We start from the raw sequence: 18,129 nt of genomic DNA, 5'->3' as shown, positions 1-18,129 counted from the left end.
TGACTCGGAACAATAAGTCGGCTTCATTAAACTCTCGCACACGTGGGCCAAAGATTCTTCACGAGGACGACTTCAAAGAGGCGTCACGGTCCAACGCCTCCACAACAAAAGACGTCTTTAAAGGGCAATAAAGGAAATCCGTGATTCACAACAGATTCTGCAACGAAGAGACGGAGACAGAACGGTTCGGAGATTCAAATCTGAATGTTGGGGGGGGTTCAAGTCTGATTTAAGGCCTTCAAAGTAAAACTCGTGTTTCAATGAGTTCACTCCAACGAGAGAATAAGAGATTAACTTAAATTAAAGGAACACGTCACAAAAGGCCTCCTAACTTCTCACTTCCTCTTTTCTTTTCATCTCAGTTCTGGTTCCTCTACAATTGTTGTCATTGTAATAAAAGCCCTGGATTGTTCTGTGCGGATGTTTTTAGGGCCCGAGGCAGGAGGCGTCACATTTTGGATTTCTGAGGACGATTGTCGTAAACAGTTTGTTGCCCCCCCCCCCCCGGCTGTGAAATGTCACCATTTCTCTAAACTTCATTATTCCACTGAATTACCGTTGAAAAATAAAAAGATTAATTATTAACGTTCATGTTAATCATGGAATTGGTGCAGAATCCTAATTAAAAAGCTGCATATTTCAGTAACAGCATTCAAAGGCTCCTCCACAGGATCTGGGGGAATAATAATATACATATAAATATTATGATATACATACTAGCTATAGCGCCTTTAGATTTCTGTTTTCTTTTCGTCACCATTAACTTTAATTAAAATCAACCGTACACTCAATTATTTTGAAAGTCAGAGTTTATATAAAAGCTATAAATACAGAACTGGAGTCACAACATGATTAAGATTCTCATGTGACTAAATACTAGTTTTGCTTTTGATTATTGTGTCAATCATCATTTAAATTAATGAACAGTCGAGCGTAGAAAATAAAAAACAAGTTATAAATAAACGTCCATCACGAGCTCACGGGGAAATAATTACAGGAGGTAATTAGACGTGACGGAAGGATCCTGAGAACAGAGACTTCCCTCTCTTCACTTCCACCTCCATCACCCAGCCCTTTCCTCTTTTCCTTCCTTCATCCCTCCCTCCCTCCCTTCCTTCCTCCCTTACAGCCTCCAACTCTCTGCACTTCACCCAATTATTTCAGCAGCATGACGAATGACGCCCCAGAAGAAAAAGAACCTGCCGGAGGAAGAGCACTCGTCTTCCTCCCTCGGTTCTGTCCCGGCTCCACTTGTTAGTGTGGGTGAGCTGATGCTGCTCAGCCTGAACCAGTCTGTCAACTGGGACCAGCCTGACAACTGGGACCAGCCTGACAACTGGGACCAGTCTGTCAACTGGGACCAGCCTGACAACTGGGACCAGCCTGACAACTGGGACCAGCCTGTCAACTGGGACCAGCCTGTCAACTGGGACCAGCCTGTCAACTGGGACCAGCCTGACAACTGGGACCAGCCTGTGGGACTCACCCGCATAAAGTATTCACAATATGTGTTGGGCAGAGCTGGTCTGGGAGTTTCCACCACCAGATTTATGATTCATAAAGATTGTATGAAGAAGAATGGGCACACACGTGCACACACCCACTGAAATATTAAACATATATATATATATATATACACGGCTCATAATTCTTGATGCATCTGTGTATGAAGATTTCTCAAGGGCCACAGAGCAAAGGGTGATACATGGAGGGCGGTGTGTGTGTGTGTGTGTGTGTGTGTGTGTGTGTGTGTGTGTGTACCAGCTGTTACCAAGTTCCAAAATATTACTTCAAAGCTTCTATAACAGTTTTATGCTAATCACTCTTTATGGCCTTCATTGTTTTATGGCAGCAAAGAAGAATTGGACTGGGGAAAAGGAAATTCCACTTTCATCTGGGTGGAACTGGAATCGGCCACTTTAAAGACGTGGTATTAAATTGTGTACTCGATGTCTGACCCGTGTTCAGCAGCATCAGAGGAACATCTCAGTTTGGAGCATCAATACAATGACACCATGTCATAGAAGTAAACTAAATTAATAAATGAAATAAAAACAGAATACAGAATAAAAATCAAACACCACAGTGTGTCTGCACGATCTGCCCGTGGGGAAATAAGGACCATCCATTTTTCACCCAGTAGCAGGAAGTTCACCCACTAACTTTGTGTGGTTGAAATGGGATTTGCATGTTGTGATGGATGATAATGGAATCTTGACTCCACTCTGCAGCTGAGCTTGTGTGGGCGTGTGCACCGGAGTCGTGTGTGACTCTGAGGGGCGGCGTTGTTCAGAGAAGTGACAGTGGACACGACTGAGGCGTGCACGGCCGGGGGGGGGGGGGAGTGGGGGGGACTCAGAGCCAGCAGCAAGGCACCGTGTGAAGGGGGGGGGGGGCGACAGAGGAGCTCAGCCTGTCTCCATCCATCAGCGCCGCAGGCTGCTCAGCAAACTGGCACCTGATGAACGAGCGGGCTGCCAGATCACTAAATAACACACAGACACACACAGACACACACAGACACACACAGACACACACTGTGTAACAATAAAGCAAACGCTGTGCAGAAGTCATTTTTCTCACCTTGCATAGTTATTCCCCAGATTTCATCTTCTCGTCACTCGCTGCCTGTTTGAGGATTGATTTTTAAATATCGCTCTGGACTGTTAAGACCCTGATCCCAGACTCCGGGCCGAGCCTGGGATCAGGGTCTTAACAGACCCTCTGATAAACCTGCGAGCCAGTCCCCGGTCCCGGCTGAACACCCGGGGGAATGCCCCCCCCCACAGACCCTCAGAGGACCGAAGTCGAGGAGCTTCATTGTCGAGTTTCAAATCCTCTCCCGTTAACATTCTTCTGCAGGATGGTGATTAGTACTACTTGCTCATTTCCTTTTCTAATTACACTTCTGACATTTTATGTGATAATTCACATTCTCTGTTTAGGGTCATAATACATTTAATTTAGCAAGTGAGTCACATGACAAATATTAAAGTATCAGAAGCAGTAAAATCTAAAAAAAGACGAGTGTCCTGTTTGTTAAGGCTGATGATACAATTCAGCTTTGTTCAGAGTCGGTGACTCGAGAGCTGGAAGCTGCTCAGTTCAGTGTAATTCAATGAAGTCTGTGAAACATTCAAAATGAAACTAACTTCACCTCCGTTCATTTGTTGTTTTCTTGTGAACTTGCTTTGTTCATCTTCGTTTTGAAAGGTTCTATTAATCAATAAAGTTGTGATTATAATCGTTAAGTGACACAAGGGAACACAATCTCTTCCTCACATACACACACACACACAACCTACACACTCCCCTCGTGACCTGCTCGGACGTCACAGTATATCAGTCAGCGACTCTGATGAATCCGAACATCGAATCCGATCCCTCGTCAAATCTCTTCTTTTCTGCCGTGGACTCAGTAGCTCGTTTTCTTTTAACACTTTTGAAAGTGCGCCGGCTGATTGGAATAAGTTGTGGGCGAAGTGAAAACGCCCAGATGGGTAAAATTACATGTTTAAAAATGTAAAGTATGAGTAGGTAAAGTATTTAGTTTCCCTCCAGCTGTTTTCAGAAATGAACTTTGGAAATTTGGTCCAGACATTTTCACCAGAAGCTGTTTATTAACCTGAGATAGTTTGAATCTGTAGTTTTTCAGGTTTGTTTCCGTCCTCTTGTTCAAATCAACTTTACGATCATTTAAAACTTTTACTCTAATAATAAAACTTCCTGCAGAGGTTTTCCACAGTTTTACTTGTAAAGTCGCTGTGAGAAGGAACATCTTGAATCTTGAGGCTTTAGATTAAATGTCTGAGCTTTCTGGTGTTGACACAATCTCCGCCAAGTGAACTTGCATTTCTTATATAGTGTATATCTTTGTGTGTTTAGACAGAACACATCCAGAGCCGTGGAACACGTCCTCATAAGGTGCCTGTTAATTTCCTGTTCCTTCAGCTCGGGGCCGATGAGACACGTGGAACAAACAAACGTAAAGATTCTGCTTTGGTGTTTTCCTGCAAAGAAAAACCTCACATCTGTCTTGTTCTTATCTCTTCTTCACCGTCCCTCGTCTTCATCAACTGGAGACCTGGACACGCACGTCCACACCGAGCCTGTGTTGTGTTACTATCCAGTCAAGACGTCAAATACACACACACATGCTGCCTGCCTGCAGAATGGGTAGCCAGTCTGTGCCCATTCCTGCAAACACCGGAACACATCCTGACAGTATTTATACACACACACATCCCCTTGTTCTGTTCATCATATCTAATAAGTCCTGAGCATCTCCCAGCGTTTTCCACTGGGATCCAGCCAGCAGCCCCCCCCTCCCACCTGGGAAGTGGCTCTAAACACAGAGACTCCTTTATGTGCTCAGGTGTCTCACGCGTCGCAGAGGGCTCAGGACACAAAGCACAGTGTCTTCAGGAAGCTTCAGATCTTCTTCAGGTCGGAGTTCTGTTTGGATCAGTGCACCTGCAGCTTGACGAGTCTCCGGGTGAAACATCCTGTTCAGAACTGAGGTCCCACGACGTTTGAAAAGAGCAAGACGGGACAGAGTTCTCAGGTTTCTAACTGAATCACCACTGTAATGCATCTGTCATGTTGAGTTTAAACAAACCTGTGAGAGAAGCAATGTTTTTACAGAATAGCCAGATATCAATTTATGGACCAATTAAAGCAGCACACACACACTGTGTTATTCATGCCGCCCCCCCCCCCCCCCTCAATACCTCCATTCCCACTGCAGCAGCAGAGACGCAGACACACAAATATCTTAAAATATAGAGGCTCTTGGACTTGGATGGAGAAAACAGGCCCAGAAAGAAACAAGCTTGTTCCTGCTCATTCTGTAACTGAAGGTAAAGTTTAAATTAATAAAACAGGATCTTTAACAAACTGACACTCCACTGTTTACGATTGATGAGCATCTCTACCTAAAGAGTTACTCACTAATCACTTATGACAAGTTTGGAGTTTTTCCAAAAGGCAGGTTTTAGTGGAAGCCATAAGCCGACTGGCCAAACGTCCAACCACTGATTCAGTCCACTGGTCTGTGGTGAAACCAGAAGCCTCCATGAAACTGGTGGGATATCAAACCAGCGAATTACAGAGGATGTTGAAACGTAGTTAACGAGTTAATTAATTAATATATATATATACATTCTAGTACTTTACTCTGAACTTGTTAAATCACATAAAGCCCTAGAAACACATGAAAGTGCAGTTTAAATATCCCAAATGTCCATTAATCTCACTATATGAGCTGATTTAATTATGATAAAAGGTTCAGGACAGATTGTTTTCATGAATAAAAAAAGATCTTTAACAGCAACCCCCCCCCCCCCCATCGGAGTGAAACGAGCTCCAGGATGATCCCAGGTCTGTTCTCTCTGAAGAGCCAGTGGCTGCATCACAGGCTCTGCACACATCTGAGCTGTTAGAGGATCAAACTGATCCGAGGTCGATCATTAGAACAAGATCGTATCTGCCTCCTGGTCGTCAGGCGGGAGAGACGAGTGCTACTGGTGGATGCACCAGAGCGGCTGTGGGATCAATGGTGGAGTCACAAAGACACACACAGACACACACACACACAAAGACACACACAGACACACACACACACACAGACACACACAGACACACAAAGAGAGCGAGACACACACACCTCTCTGCAGCTCATTCTCAGAGACAAACGCAGACACATAAACCTGAAAGCTGATATCAATGTGTGTTTTATTTAAACACTGTTATTTACTTTCTATTAGATAAAGATGAGTTTTTTTAAATCAAACTGTTAAATTATCTAATTAAATTTGTTAATTACCTGAGAATCATAGTTCAAGCTTAACGGTGAATCTCTGTGTGTTAGTTTGGTTTCAGAACTGGTGTTTCAAACGTTTTCCCGTGAGGAAGCATCCTCAAACACAGTTTTGGTTATATGTGCGACCAGTGGAAACATAATTAACCATCAAAATGAACATTTCTCAGATGATTTCTTCAAACTAAAACGAGGGAGAAAAAGGCAGCAAGAGACAAACTGCACAAAATTGGGAGCAGTTCTCGACTCGAGTTAAACTTGAATCCTCATTTTAACAAGCTCGTTAACAACGTCCTCCTTTCAACTCGGGATGATAAGAAAGTTAAAACGTCTCTAACTCAAGAAAGATGCTGAAATACATTTCCTACTGGATAACTGAATTGTCCAAAAGGAGAAACCAGCTCGTCGAGTCAGAATCCGACAGAACCAGAGAATCGATCACAGCACCTTGTGCTCCAGACGCTAAACCACACCTGTAGCTTCAGAGGTTCTCCAAGACCTCGCTCCACCTCCTGCACCGGAGATCTTTCATTTGATTTCCCAGTGAGACCACAGAGGTCTTATCTAAATGTTGCCATCTGTCTCTGGATATTAGGAAAATACAAACATTTATGGATGATTTGAAAAAGAAACAAGGACTGATCTTTCTAATCTGTTTTTTTTTTTTAAATCGTATTTCCTTTAACTAGAGATTTTCATCGTTTCATTTAAATTTGCTCCATTTCTTTAACTTGAAATGTGCTGGATGTGTTTTCTCTAAACATCAGTACAAGTGGACAAGTTGAATATTTCATCTTTACTCAGAAACATTACATCCACACAGACAGGAAACGTCTTCTGAGCACAGCCCATAATGACAACTGAGGCCGGAGCCCATTTCAGCAAATGTGATTAACACACTATCTCATTAAGAGATGAATCCTGATGTCAGCAGCGTTTCACTGTGGGAGCACTATTTGGCAGGAAGCAAGTGCAGATATTTATCAGTGTCACACACACAGTAGATCCATACACACAACCACACAAAGACAAACACTTTTCAAAATCACCACTTAACCCATCAAACCAAACTTTGCTTTTATAAATCATGTACTTTTGTTGTTTGTGTTCATTTCCTGCCACGTGTGAATGTGTTATGAGTATGAAAGGATGAAACCTGTAAATAATGAAGTTTGCACCAGAGCAGTTACTCAAGAGCGTCCATGACGTTGAAATCAAAGTATATTAAAGGAGGAGACGTTGCAGTGAGTTGATTAATTCACATTCTAGCTTTCATTTGCATCCGGACGGATCAAAGTTTCACTGCATCAGAGATGTGGATCACGACCTAAAAAGCTCAAACGCCAAAGTTTCACTGCAGCGTTGCATGAAAACTCTTTAATGAGTCGATGAAGATCATTTACTTCAGTTTCAAAGCATCAAGTGGATGACTTCAGATCGACCTCACAAGGCAAAAGAGAACTCTGTGGCCTCAGAACTGAGGCACTGACACAACCAGCAGATAATGTTTCTCAGGGTCGTAGTCTGAGTAAAGTCTTAGCTGTTCCCACCGAGGATCAACACAAGCTACTAAATCCATACAGCTCTCAAAATCATAACCATAGAGAAGCTACGAGCAGCTGCTCGCGGGCCACACACTGAAGGCACCAAATCACTCACACTCACAGATATCAGTCCCTAAATATGACTTTTCAATCAAGATCAATTAATCAATCCCCGGGAAATCAGCAAAAATGTAATTAACCATCCAAAAGGGATTAAAGCTGTTTGACTTCATCATGAAGCTTCTCACTGTGCTGCAGTGGTTTGTGTTCTGCCCTCAAAGTGGTGAAGGATCACTGACACACCTTTATAGGACTTGGATCCACAGAAGCATTTTTAACATGAACACATATTTCATCTCATGGGATGTTTTGCCAAATGAATTCTGCTCTCACAGAGAAGTGCCTCACAACCTCTTTGTTTTTAGTAAAGTCAAATTACTCCTCTAATTGCTGAAGTTCACTACTTGGACACAATTACCACCAGACACAGACACTGGAATGGTGCCTGAGCCAAGTAGTGTTTCTTGTGTGATTTAGCAGATTGTTTTTGGTATAAAACATTTTTGAGATGTGAAGATCTTCACAGATAAAACATATAAATAAAAACACATACAAATGTCAAGGAACACAGGAGCCAGAACTATTGGAATATTAATATTCTGGTGATAAGAGAATTTTATGCTGTATTTGTTTTTTCCTCGTCGTTCGTCTGAAACCGTGATTCTTTAGCCAGGGTCAGGGTTTTGAGGACACAGTGACCTTGACCTTTCACAACCAAAATCAAAATCATTTTTAAATCCTCAAAGTGAAAGTTGGCTTCACATTTGAAGCACTTCCCCAAAGATTGTTTCTATGAAATCTTAAACAAGACAAAGGGGTCAGAATCTCTGAGATGACTCTGATTTGCCCAAGCTACACATCTATAAGATTTCACATGTGCAGCTGATGCAGATGATCCAAGTGTGGGAGGCTGCGGCCTCGAGCAGATGTAAGGACTTAACCTCTGACCTCAGCTGTCCCGCCTGAGACAATAAAACATCAACATCCGGCATGGCGGCTCCTCCTCGGACAGCTCCACTTCCTCCTTCTCACAGCGCTCCTCTTCCAACCACACTGGTGCTGGAAGGTTTCATCACGCCGACATGGGTGCCAGTACAGTATCCTGTCTACGGCTGCGGCTCAGGGGTCAGAGCAGTCGTCCTCTACAACCGGAAGGTTCGATCCCAGTCCTCCCCTTTCCAAAGTGTCCTTGGGCAAGACACTGAAACTCACTGGGCACTGTGTGTTTGACTGGGGGAATAGAAACTCTACTGTAAAGCCCTGTGAGTGTCATCAGGACTAGAAAGGCTCTATATAAATAAGACCATTTACCATTTACATGCATAGACAGAGACGTAGTGAGAAACAGAAAGACAGTCTCCTGCAGGAAATGCCACAGATGTGAACATGTGGAGCCTCCTCTGAACCAGCAGCTCCCTGTGTCACGATCTGCCACATGCTCACAGAAATAAAATGTCATTATAAAAACAAAAGGCACCAAACGTGCAGAGTCGGAGCTGCTTCTCCTCTGAAACATCCTCATCCTCACAGGAGCTGATGATTTATAGGGCGCAAAGTGTTTTGAATTGTAAGAGAGACAATAGAACGACACTCAGATCAGCGCCTCCATCCGCTGAGGCCCAACTGTCCCCTTGACTTCAAAACCTCACGATGTTAAAGAAGGTGATCCTGGATCAGCCTCCTGCAGATCTGATTCCTTCCACCTCGTTCTGTGCTAATCGGTCCCGGTTTTAACTTCTTGCAGTCAAACAAACAAACAGCGGTGACAACAGCATTTTAGTTTAGACAAAACAATGTGACCAACAATCCTCTAATTGGTTAATTGACACTGCATGAAGCCAGAGGAAGCTGGACCATGTTGTTTCTTTTTCAAAAAGGCGAATGAGAATCAGAAGACTTGGCCAGGGGGTTCCTCTCACACCAGAAAGCCAAGCTGTGGTCAGGGGAGGGGCTGTTATGAGTTTCAGAGATGAAGCTTCTCTCCCTGCAGGACTTTTCCCAGAGCCTCACTCTCACCACAGCAGATGAAAGATGGTGCATGGAGGAGTTCATATCTCACTGGCCCTGTTCAGCTGATAGATCACAGAGTTTCCCTGAGAGACCAGAGATCTGTGGGAGCTTCTGGTGTTACACAAAGATTCAGAGGAGATAGAACCAAACACAATGATTCATCTCCATCGATACTGTACATACAGGTTTTTACAATTAGTGAGGACACACGCTGGTGTTTCCCGTTCCCTGGACCACATCCATCACAACTAAGTGGCCTGACGTTTATCTCAGGGCTCATCGGTTATCGCCCGAAGACAAATGAGCCTCTGGGGAAAATGTCGGATATTTGATGCAGAAAGCCAGACCAAGACTCTTCTGTTCTCCATCTTCTGTTTAGAGTCTAATGTTTCTACACATAAAACACAAACAGTGAAACTGCTAGTAGGTGTTTCAGGTCCAGGGAGACATTCAGGCTGATGACCATTAACAGCTATCTGCATATGAATACTGATGAATTAAGAAGCTGACGCATTTCCATCTATGTGATCCAATTCTTTCACTCTACTGATTGGAACTCACATGAAGAACCTGTTTGTAGGATCACTCTCACCCTGACCACTCCACCTACAGAGGCCTGGACCTAACTGTCCTGGGACCTAGAGGTTAAAGGTGAATCCTGATCTCAATCTCTACAATAAGAAGCTTCAGGTCCTCGAAAAAACTGAATACTGCTGCATTTAAATACATGAATACAAGTCAGAGAACTTAACCCACCAACTAAATCTGGATCTAACCTGAGAGACGGAGCCTGAAGGTCAGAGATGTGAATATGTGGAGGAGATGTAGAGCCAAGTGCAATTCTAACCCTAAAACAGGAGCAGCCACAAAGTCCACGCTCACAAAGATCCACACGAAGACAGACACACACACACCTGCAGCCCATTGTCCAAAGTATACTTGTGTCAGTCTCTGTGTGTCTTGTGAGGCTGCAGCAACAGGTGATCACATCCTGGGCTGACTCAGTGACTCTCATAGACTTACAATGAATGAACTCGGCTCAATAACATCACAGCCAGGCACTCTTTAACCAGCAGCTTCATTCAAATAAAGAAACAGTGTGTGTGTGTGTATCTGCAGTGTGTGTGTGTGTGTGCAGGATGGATGGAGGAGGTGCACATGTTCGACAAAAGGAGAAACTGAGGAAGTTAATGTCTCTGGGAACAAGAGCCCTATTCAACTGGCACCATTTAGATCCCATGGCCCCACGAGCTGGTCATTATCACGAGGACACCAGTCAATAGGTTACATCGTCCCGCGGCGGTGTTGCGTCACTGCCTGGGACGTTTCACTGTTCATGTTATGAATGAAAGGTGGAGAAGCAGGAGGTAGAAACGGATGTAAAGAGGTTTGTATGTATAGTGAATAAAAGGCACTCACACAAACGCGTGGTAGACGAAGGCCCACTCCCTGGGTCGCTCCAGCACGTTGTACAGGAGGTTCTGGAGCCGCCGGTAGCGCGCGTTCCTGCGGCCGCTCTGCGCGCTGTAGGTCAGCGGCTTCCCGAGCAGGCTGAGCCGCGCGCCCTGCTTCCTCTCCGCGGCCCCGGCACCTGCAGACCCGGGAGACAGGAGCCCGTCGCCCGCCCGCGCCGTGCTGTTCATCGTCCTGTGCCCGCACTCCACATCCTTCAGTGCGTAGTCCTGCGCCCGGCGTCCCGTGGAGCTCTTCAGCCAGAGCCCGGTGCCGCCAGCTCCTCCACTCTCTTCGCCGGTGTGGCTTCTCGGCATGGCATCACCAGCGCGGCCGTGGAGTGCGCAGGGCCAACGGCGGACATTCACATGTAGGAGCCCGCAGCTGTTGCTCCAGAGGTTGTTGGACTGATTCCGCTGAATCTGAATGAAACTAAGCAGAAGCTGAAGAGTTGAGGATCTAATCGGCTCCCATCTTTCCAGCCGGTGGCCGCTTCAGCTGATCCACACTGTGGGTTGGACACTTGGGTCAGTGTGCGCGGAGCTGGAGAGGAGTTGGGTTATGAAGGAGTGGATCCATGCAGACATTAGTCGGGGGGGAGGGCTCTCACACCCTCCCACTCCTCCACCACCTCACCCGCTGTTTCGCTGTTCTCTCTGTCAAACAGCCAGTCGCCGCTGCTCGGTGCCTTTTACGCATCGGACTGAGGAGCTGCAGCTCTGCCGCCACCAGCTCCGAACCCTCTGGACGAGTCGGTGCTCTCCGTTCCTTCATGTGACTTTGCATTTAAATAATACATATTAACCAGGGAGACGTCAAAAGGCACCAGTGACCCGCAGGATGACGCAGGTTTTACGCACGGACGAAAATGACCAAACATATCAGAGTGTGATCGTTTGGGTCATTTGTAATCAGGCTACAGACAACGTCCAGGACAACACGCTGCATTTAACACTGACACACAAATATAAAGTCCTGTGTTGTGTGTGGAATCAGGTTTTAGGAGGGAGTTGGACATGAAGTTGTGTTGAGGCTGTGATTAGCCTCCAGACCAGCAGCCTGTGGCCACGTGCCAATCACACATCTTCATCCATAAACGTGTTGGACTCTGTGTTACTTGGATATGAACTCAGGCTCAAAGGCTCGGAGGCTCGGAAGCTCCAGTGAAGCTCAGCGGCTTCAGGAGCAGCGGAACCGGGGGAAGTGCGCGCGGTGTTTCACACTGAAGACGAATCTGAGCCCGGATCTGAAGTGAACACGTGCTATGACGATGTTTTGAACAGCTGCGTCATCTCTGTCACGTGACCATGGACACCCCCCCCCCCCCCCCACTACTACTCATTATTTCTTTCTTTCTCTTTCTTTACCAATCACTACTTTTATTTCCAATAGCACTGTACGGGCTATATTGAGGGTATATAGGCTATATACTCTTATAGGATTTTTTTTATTATATTAATTGCTTTTCTAATGTGCGTGTTTGTTGGACTGCACCACATTTAAACGATCACTTTTCTATTCATGTTCAATAACAATAAAGACTTTCTGATTCTTTCCTGTCATGTTGAATTGTAGACTGTAAAAAGTGTGATTGAATTATTTCATTATATCTGAGACCGGACATGGAGAAAAGCAGAGACAGGAGCAGAGTCACTTCCGACCTCAGTGGGTTTATTCTAATGTTCAATTCTTCTTATCAACACAATCAAGTTTAACAGTAAAAATAAACCTGAAGCTGTTTTTATTCTGTTGTGATCTGAGCCTGCCCTCTAGTGGTCAAACGTCGTAGTTACACAAATCTCCACATTGGTTTGAAAGTCTCGATCCTCACCAGGGATCAACAGACGTCACCTGAGAAGGAGAGAACCTTTCACCTGCTTTGACCTCTGACCTTGGACTCTTGTCTCCTCCACGGTTCTCCCACATACTCCAGAATAACCATCAGATTAGAGTCTGACAGTTTTATTTAAACCACTTTTGTCCCCATGAAGATGTTGGTCACCCACCCCCCCACCCAACCTCCTTCACTGCAGACCAACCACAGCAGCTGAGGAAACGCAGCATATGATGCAAGTTCCTATAACTGTACCTGTTGTAACTAAGTCAATTATCCAATCATCAGCTCTGTTATTGGCTTGTAGAATATCTTAATTCTGTGAGGATCAATTAAGTAATCCACAGAGACTTGATTGGCTGGATTTCAGCTCCAGCGATGATAAAGTGAGAATGAACAAACAAAAACTACACAGGAGATTAAAAAGGGAGAGAGAGAGTGAGGGGGGGGGGGGGGGGGGGGGGGGGGGGGGGATTAGGCCTGGAGCGCTCTGCTGGATGGGATTACGCAGCGCGTCGTAGCGCAGCTCCCTGCCCTGCGCGCGGTGCCATGGGATTCTCCACACGGAACGTCTCCATCTGTCTGAGCTGATCGACACGGATCGAGCCCGGTCACACGAGGATCTACCGTCTGTATGGAAACATGGCCGACGTCCCGCAGATCGTCAAAATTGGGATTTCACTGAAGATGCTCCCCAACAACACCGCGGTGTTCTTCAAATCAGACGGAGCTCGCTTCGGACAGACCCGGACCATCAAGCTGCTGACCGGGTCCAAGTACAAGATCGAGGTGGTCGTTAAACCCGGAGCCGTCGAGGCCACGTAGGTATCACTGGGTTATTCCCACTAACCTCCCACTAACAACCTGCTTTGATTCAGACTCTCCCAGTCAGGTCATGGTGGTCCCACTACTTCCTGCTTAGCCACTGAATCAACCAGGTCGTTAATGAGCACGAGAGGGATTTTAGGGTTAACCCGAACCCGAACCCGAACCCACTGAAGAGAGATGATCCCAGAAAGAAAATCATTTAGATTTCGTCTGCTTTTGAAAAGTACATTAAAGTCTCCTGGCTTGTTTTAGTTGTATCTATAAAATAATCTTTGGATTGTGAAATATCAGCTACAACAACTCTTCGTCTGATTTACGCACAGAACACACACTTTGGTTCACGGTGTTTGTCGCTGTGAGTAATCACAGAGAAGTCATTGTGTAGCTGGAGGTCAAACCAGGGATGAGGTTCACACGCACAGACAGAGGTCACCTCTACAGGTGGACTGATGTTAAGGTTGCATTCATGTATAGTAGGAAATATGGCTTTTATGAGTCTGTCCCTCAAACTGGAGGCTGCAGAGAAACAAAACATGTCTCACAAATGTCTCTTATGCATTTAAATACATTATTATCACAGTCAAAAGATATTTTTCAAAGCTTATGTCCTTTATTTGTGAGCTCAACTTATTTATATCTGATTGTTTAACGCGTCAAAAGTCCATGTCTCCCTCTGGAACGTGGGATTTTACCAGGATCACGTGAAGGCAGCATAACCCTCCAATTGGCCACATGTCAAATCCGCCTCAGATTAGGAGTGTGGTGTTTGTGCTTTGTGTCGCCGCCCTCTTGAGATCTGCAGTTCAGGGTTATGTAATGGATGTGGTCGCACATCTCCAAACATGGATCAGTCACACAACTCTAAACACCAGGTTGTGAATGGAGCCTGTGGAGGAACACACACAGGAAGTAGGTCACACAGGCCCAGGATGCATTGGACCCGTTGACCTGGATCATGAGCCTCAGATTCTCCTCATGAAACATCTCTTATTTCTGACATGTGGTACATGTGTGTGTGTGTGTTGTGGGGATCTGTCCTCACACCCACCTGAAGCTGAGCTATGTGCTTCATGTTGTTCACCTGTGTGCAGGTCGATGAGCCTGGGGGGGGTGACCTTCCCTCTGGAGCAGCAGTCCAAAGACCCCCAGTCGGTGGTGTACAGCGGCCGGTACGACACCGAGGGCGTGACGCACACCAAGAGTGGAGAGAGGCAGCCGGTGCAGATCAACATCCAGGTAGGACCCCCCCCCAGGCAGCCGGTGCAGATCAACATCCAGGTAGGACCCCCCCCCAGGCAGCCGGTGCAGATCAACATCCAGGTAGGACCCCCCCCCAGGCAGCCGGTGCAGATCAACATCCAGGTAGGACCCCCCCCCAGGCAGCCGGTGCAGATCAACATCCAGGTAGGACCCCCCCCCCCCAGGTAGCCGGTGCAGATCAACATCCAGGTAGGACCCCCCCCCCCCCCCTCCCCCCAGGCAGCCGGTGCAGATCAACATCCAGGTAGGGACCCCCCCCTCAGGCAGCCGGTGCAGATCAACATCCAGGTAGGCCCCCCCCCCCAGGCAGCTGGTGCAGATCAACATCCAGGTAGGACCCCCCCCCCCCCTCCCCCCCAGAGGCAGCCGGTGCAGATCAACATCCAGGTAGGGACCCCCCCCTCAGGCAGCCGGTGCAGATCAACATCCAGGTAGGCCCCCCCCCCCCAGGCAGCCGGTGCAGATCAACATCCAGGTAGGACCCCCCCCCCCCCCTCCCCCCCAGGCAGCCGGTGCAGATCAACATCCAGGTAGGGACCCCCCCCCCCCCCCCAGGCAGCCGGTGCAGATCAACATCCAGGTAGGACCCCCTCCCCCCCTCCCCCCCAGGCAGCCGGTGCAGATCAACATCCAGGAAGTGACCCCCCCCCCCTCTCCAGATGTGCTCCTGGTAGCCGTGGTTATGGTCTGGCCAGCTGCCAGGGTTACCGTGGTTACAGTTGTTCTACAGCACATCCTGACAGTTACAGGTGTTTCCATGGTTACGGTCCTTCTCCATGCACCGGGTCCCGGCAGCTACCGGTGTTTCCATGGTGATAAGTTCGTCAGTTTGTCTGTTTGTAGCTTTGATTTTAATTAAACCAGGTGGAAGGGAAGGTGGGGGTGTGGGGGGTGGGGGGGGGGTTATGTTTTTGATATTTTCCTCCTTTTCTCTGATGGAGGCTCTGATATCTGAGTGTTTGATGTTTGTGGATTTATGTGAGAGACATTCCATCTTCATTTGGTTTGTGTGTATGTGACCCATCTGTCCAGTTAACACTCTGTGGCCTCTGGGGTAATACTGTGTGTGTGTGTGTGTGTGTGTGTGTGTGTGTGTGTGTGTGTGTGGATCCATCTGTCCAGTCAGTACATTTCCCCTTAATTTCACCTCTATATGATTTTTACACATGAGCACATAAAGGCAGATAAAGTCTTTATGTCTACATAAGTCTTGTTTGTGTGTGTGTGTGTACGTGTGTGTGTGTGTGCGTGTGTGTGTGTGTGTGTGAGAGAGTGATCCCATCTGCTCGCTCTGCATGTTTCATCATCAGTTCATCAAACCGGGCCGTCTACAAGCTGCTGTGAACTGTTGTGTCTGATTGTGTGCGTCCTCTCAGTGTGTGTGTTTCTCCTTCAGTTCACGGAGGCGGGGGAGTTCGAGACCGTGTGGCAGGTGAAGTACTACAACTACAACAAGAGGGACCACTGCCAGTGGGGCAACAGCTTCAACAGCATCGAGTACGAGTGCAAACCCAACGACACGCGCACGCTCATGTGGGTCAACAAGGAGACGTTTATCTGACTGACACGTTCAGTGTGTGTTCTACACAAAATTACTAACACAAAGTGTGTTGTGTCTCATTGTGAAAGTTTCTGTCGCTCAAAGGGATTTGTGCATTTATCCTTTTTCTGTTTCTACGCTCATTCTGGTCCTCTTGTTTTGTTTTACCTGTCACTTCTACCTTTCTGAAAACAGACACTAAAACTTTAAAATCACTTAAAATCACTTAAATGATTTATTTATTGGATAAATAAAAGCATATTTTCTTCCAGACCATAATATTTACTGCTGAGTCAGCCCCTGAGGCTCAGATCATGTGACACAGATCACGTTTTCAGTCTTTCAACAGTTGATGATGGTGAATATACAATTGAGTCGTGATAATTTACATTTAAGGTTAAAATGAAAACTGTAGCACTTGTCAAAACTTTCTTTAAAGTAATTTTATATATCCAAAGACTAATTAGTTAAATTATATTTTGAGATAAATATGTTTTTGATGTACAGATGAGTTGTGGTATCAGGTCGCCCTCCAGTGTACGTGTAACACTTGTGTTAATGTACGGTGTTGTATGTGTGTGAGTGTGTGATTTTGACAGTGTGTGTGTGTTTTACAACCGGTGCTTGTACAGACGTGTTTATTTGTATTTTTGTACTTTGAAAATATCGTACGTGTGAGAGAGAGTTTATTTTCAAAAATGACATTTCCAGAAATTCAAGCCAGGTCCGTTCTTATATAACATCCAAGTCTAGTGTCCTTGAATTAGTGGCAGTTTACTGAATGGCCCGAAACTACAACTCTCTCCATGTGTCCTTGAATGGAAACTCCATCTGCAGCTCCTGATGTTAACAAATAGTTCAAATGACTTAAGCTACTTTAACAAGAGCAATAACTTGTACAAGGATTGAAGCTCAGTAGCGGCTCAGTATGGAAGCGCCACATTAAAATATAAAACGTTTCCCTTCATAACATAACTTTCATAAAATCATGAGATTGTGTCCGTGGTGGAGGTACCACTTAGATTTAAATAAACAATTGTGTTGTTTTGTGTAGTTGCTGTGAACTTTAAAACCATTTTCAGTCCCTATCAAATGGTTGTAGATGTTGCGGTGGACCAAGCTGCCACCCAGTCGTTATTTAAAGAGTCTAAAGGAGTGACAAGTTAACACAGTTGCACAATTCATAACAGAACAAAATAACTTTGCCCAATTGTGCCTTGGACTAACCCAAATTCTCAGTTTTCAAATTATCATGGTGTTTTGGAACGACTCTCTCTGTGTGGCTGTGTGTGTCTGTGTGTGTGTTATTTTGTGTGCAGTATAATGCAGTATTGGAAGGTAGATTTGTGTACTCAGATGAAGTTGTGCTCCTACGTACAGGATGTTGGTTTGTCTACCTCTCCCAAAGAACTTAGCCAAGAATACTTGTGTTTGTTAAAATGAAATATTGACATATCTGCAAGAACAATCAATTTCTCGTGTTAACTATTAATATTTAAAAATTAAAATAGTACTTTTGTGCAGTGAACCATTTGAAGTGTTTTTATAGATAATAATCTTGTGTTATTTTGGTATAAATTACATATTTTTGTGAAATGTTCAATTTGACCTATGCAAGAAACCAGAGCAAAAAAAAAACGATGAAATTGTGCAATATAGTTGTTTATAAAATCTACATTCTGACCTTTAGTGAAGGTGTGTTTTGTTTATAAATAATAATAAAATGGAAAATGTTTTTGCTTGGCAGATTTGAACTTTACTACTCGAACTAGAATCACTGATC

At 45.5% G+C, this 18,129-nt stretch overlaps 2 protein-coding genes across 2 annotated transcripts in view; one reads left to right on the top strand and one right to left on the bottom strand.

The window, feature by feature from the left end:
* Positions 1 to 12,185, bottom strand: part of kcnq5a (potassium voltage-gated channel, KQT-like subfamily, member 5a) — a 70,072-nt gene extending 57,887 nt beyond the window's left edge. Inside the window, exon 1 of the mRNA XM_062401006.1 lies at positions 10,852 to 12,185. Coding sequence (XP_062256990.1) covers positions 10,852 to 11,201 — 350 coding nt within the window. The 5' untranslated portion in view covers positions 11,202 to 12,185. The remainder of the gene's footprint in view (positions 1 to 10,851) is intronic.
* Positions 12,186 to 13,273: 1,088 nt separating this feature from the next.
* Positions 13,274 to 18,027, top strand: cnrip1b (cannabinoid receptor interacting protein 1b). The gene is made up of 3 exons (XM_062401328.1): positions 13,274 to 13,539; positions 14,638 to 14,782; positions 16,203 to 18,027. The coding sequence occupies exons 1-3, from the start codon at positions 13,361 to 13,363 to the stop codon at positions 16,365 to 16,367; spliced, it is 489 nt and encodes a 162-aa protein (XP_062257312.1). The 5' UTR covers positions 13,274 to 13,360; the 3' UTR covers positions 16,368 to 18,027.
* The last annotated feature ends 102 nt before the right edge of the window (positions 18,028 to 18,129 follow it).

The sequence above is a fragment of the Platichthys flesus genome, chromosome 12 (genome assembly GCF_949316205.1).
Source record: "Platichthys flesus chromosome 12, fPlaFle2.1, whole genome shotgun sequence".
Lineage (NCBI taxonomy): Eukaryota > Metazoa > Chordata > Actinopteri > Pleuronectiformes > Pleuronectidae > Platichthys > Platichthys flesus.
The sequence above is the reverse complement of the archived record's forward strand: the minus strand, read 5'-3'. Positions and strand labels throughout refer to the sequence as shown.

Coding starts and splice junctions, on each gene's coding strand:
- cnrip1b (XM_062401328.1), top strand. CDS start 13,361: ATGGCCGACGTCCCGCAGATCGTCAAAATTGGGATTTCACTGAAGATG. Junction 13,540..14,637: donor CCCGGAGCCGTCGAGGCCAC/GTAGGTATCACT, acceptor ACCTGTGTGCAG/GTCGATGAGCCTGGGGGGGG. Junction 14,783..16,202: donor CGGTGCAGATCAACATCCAG/GTAGGACCCCCC, acceptor TTTCTCCTTCAG/TTCACGGAGGCGGGGGAGTT.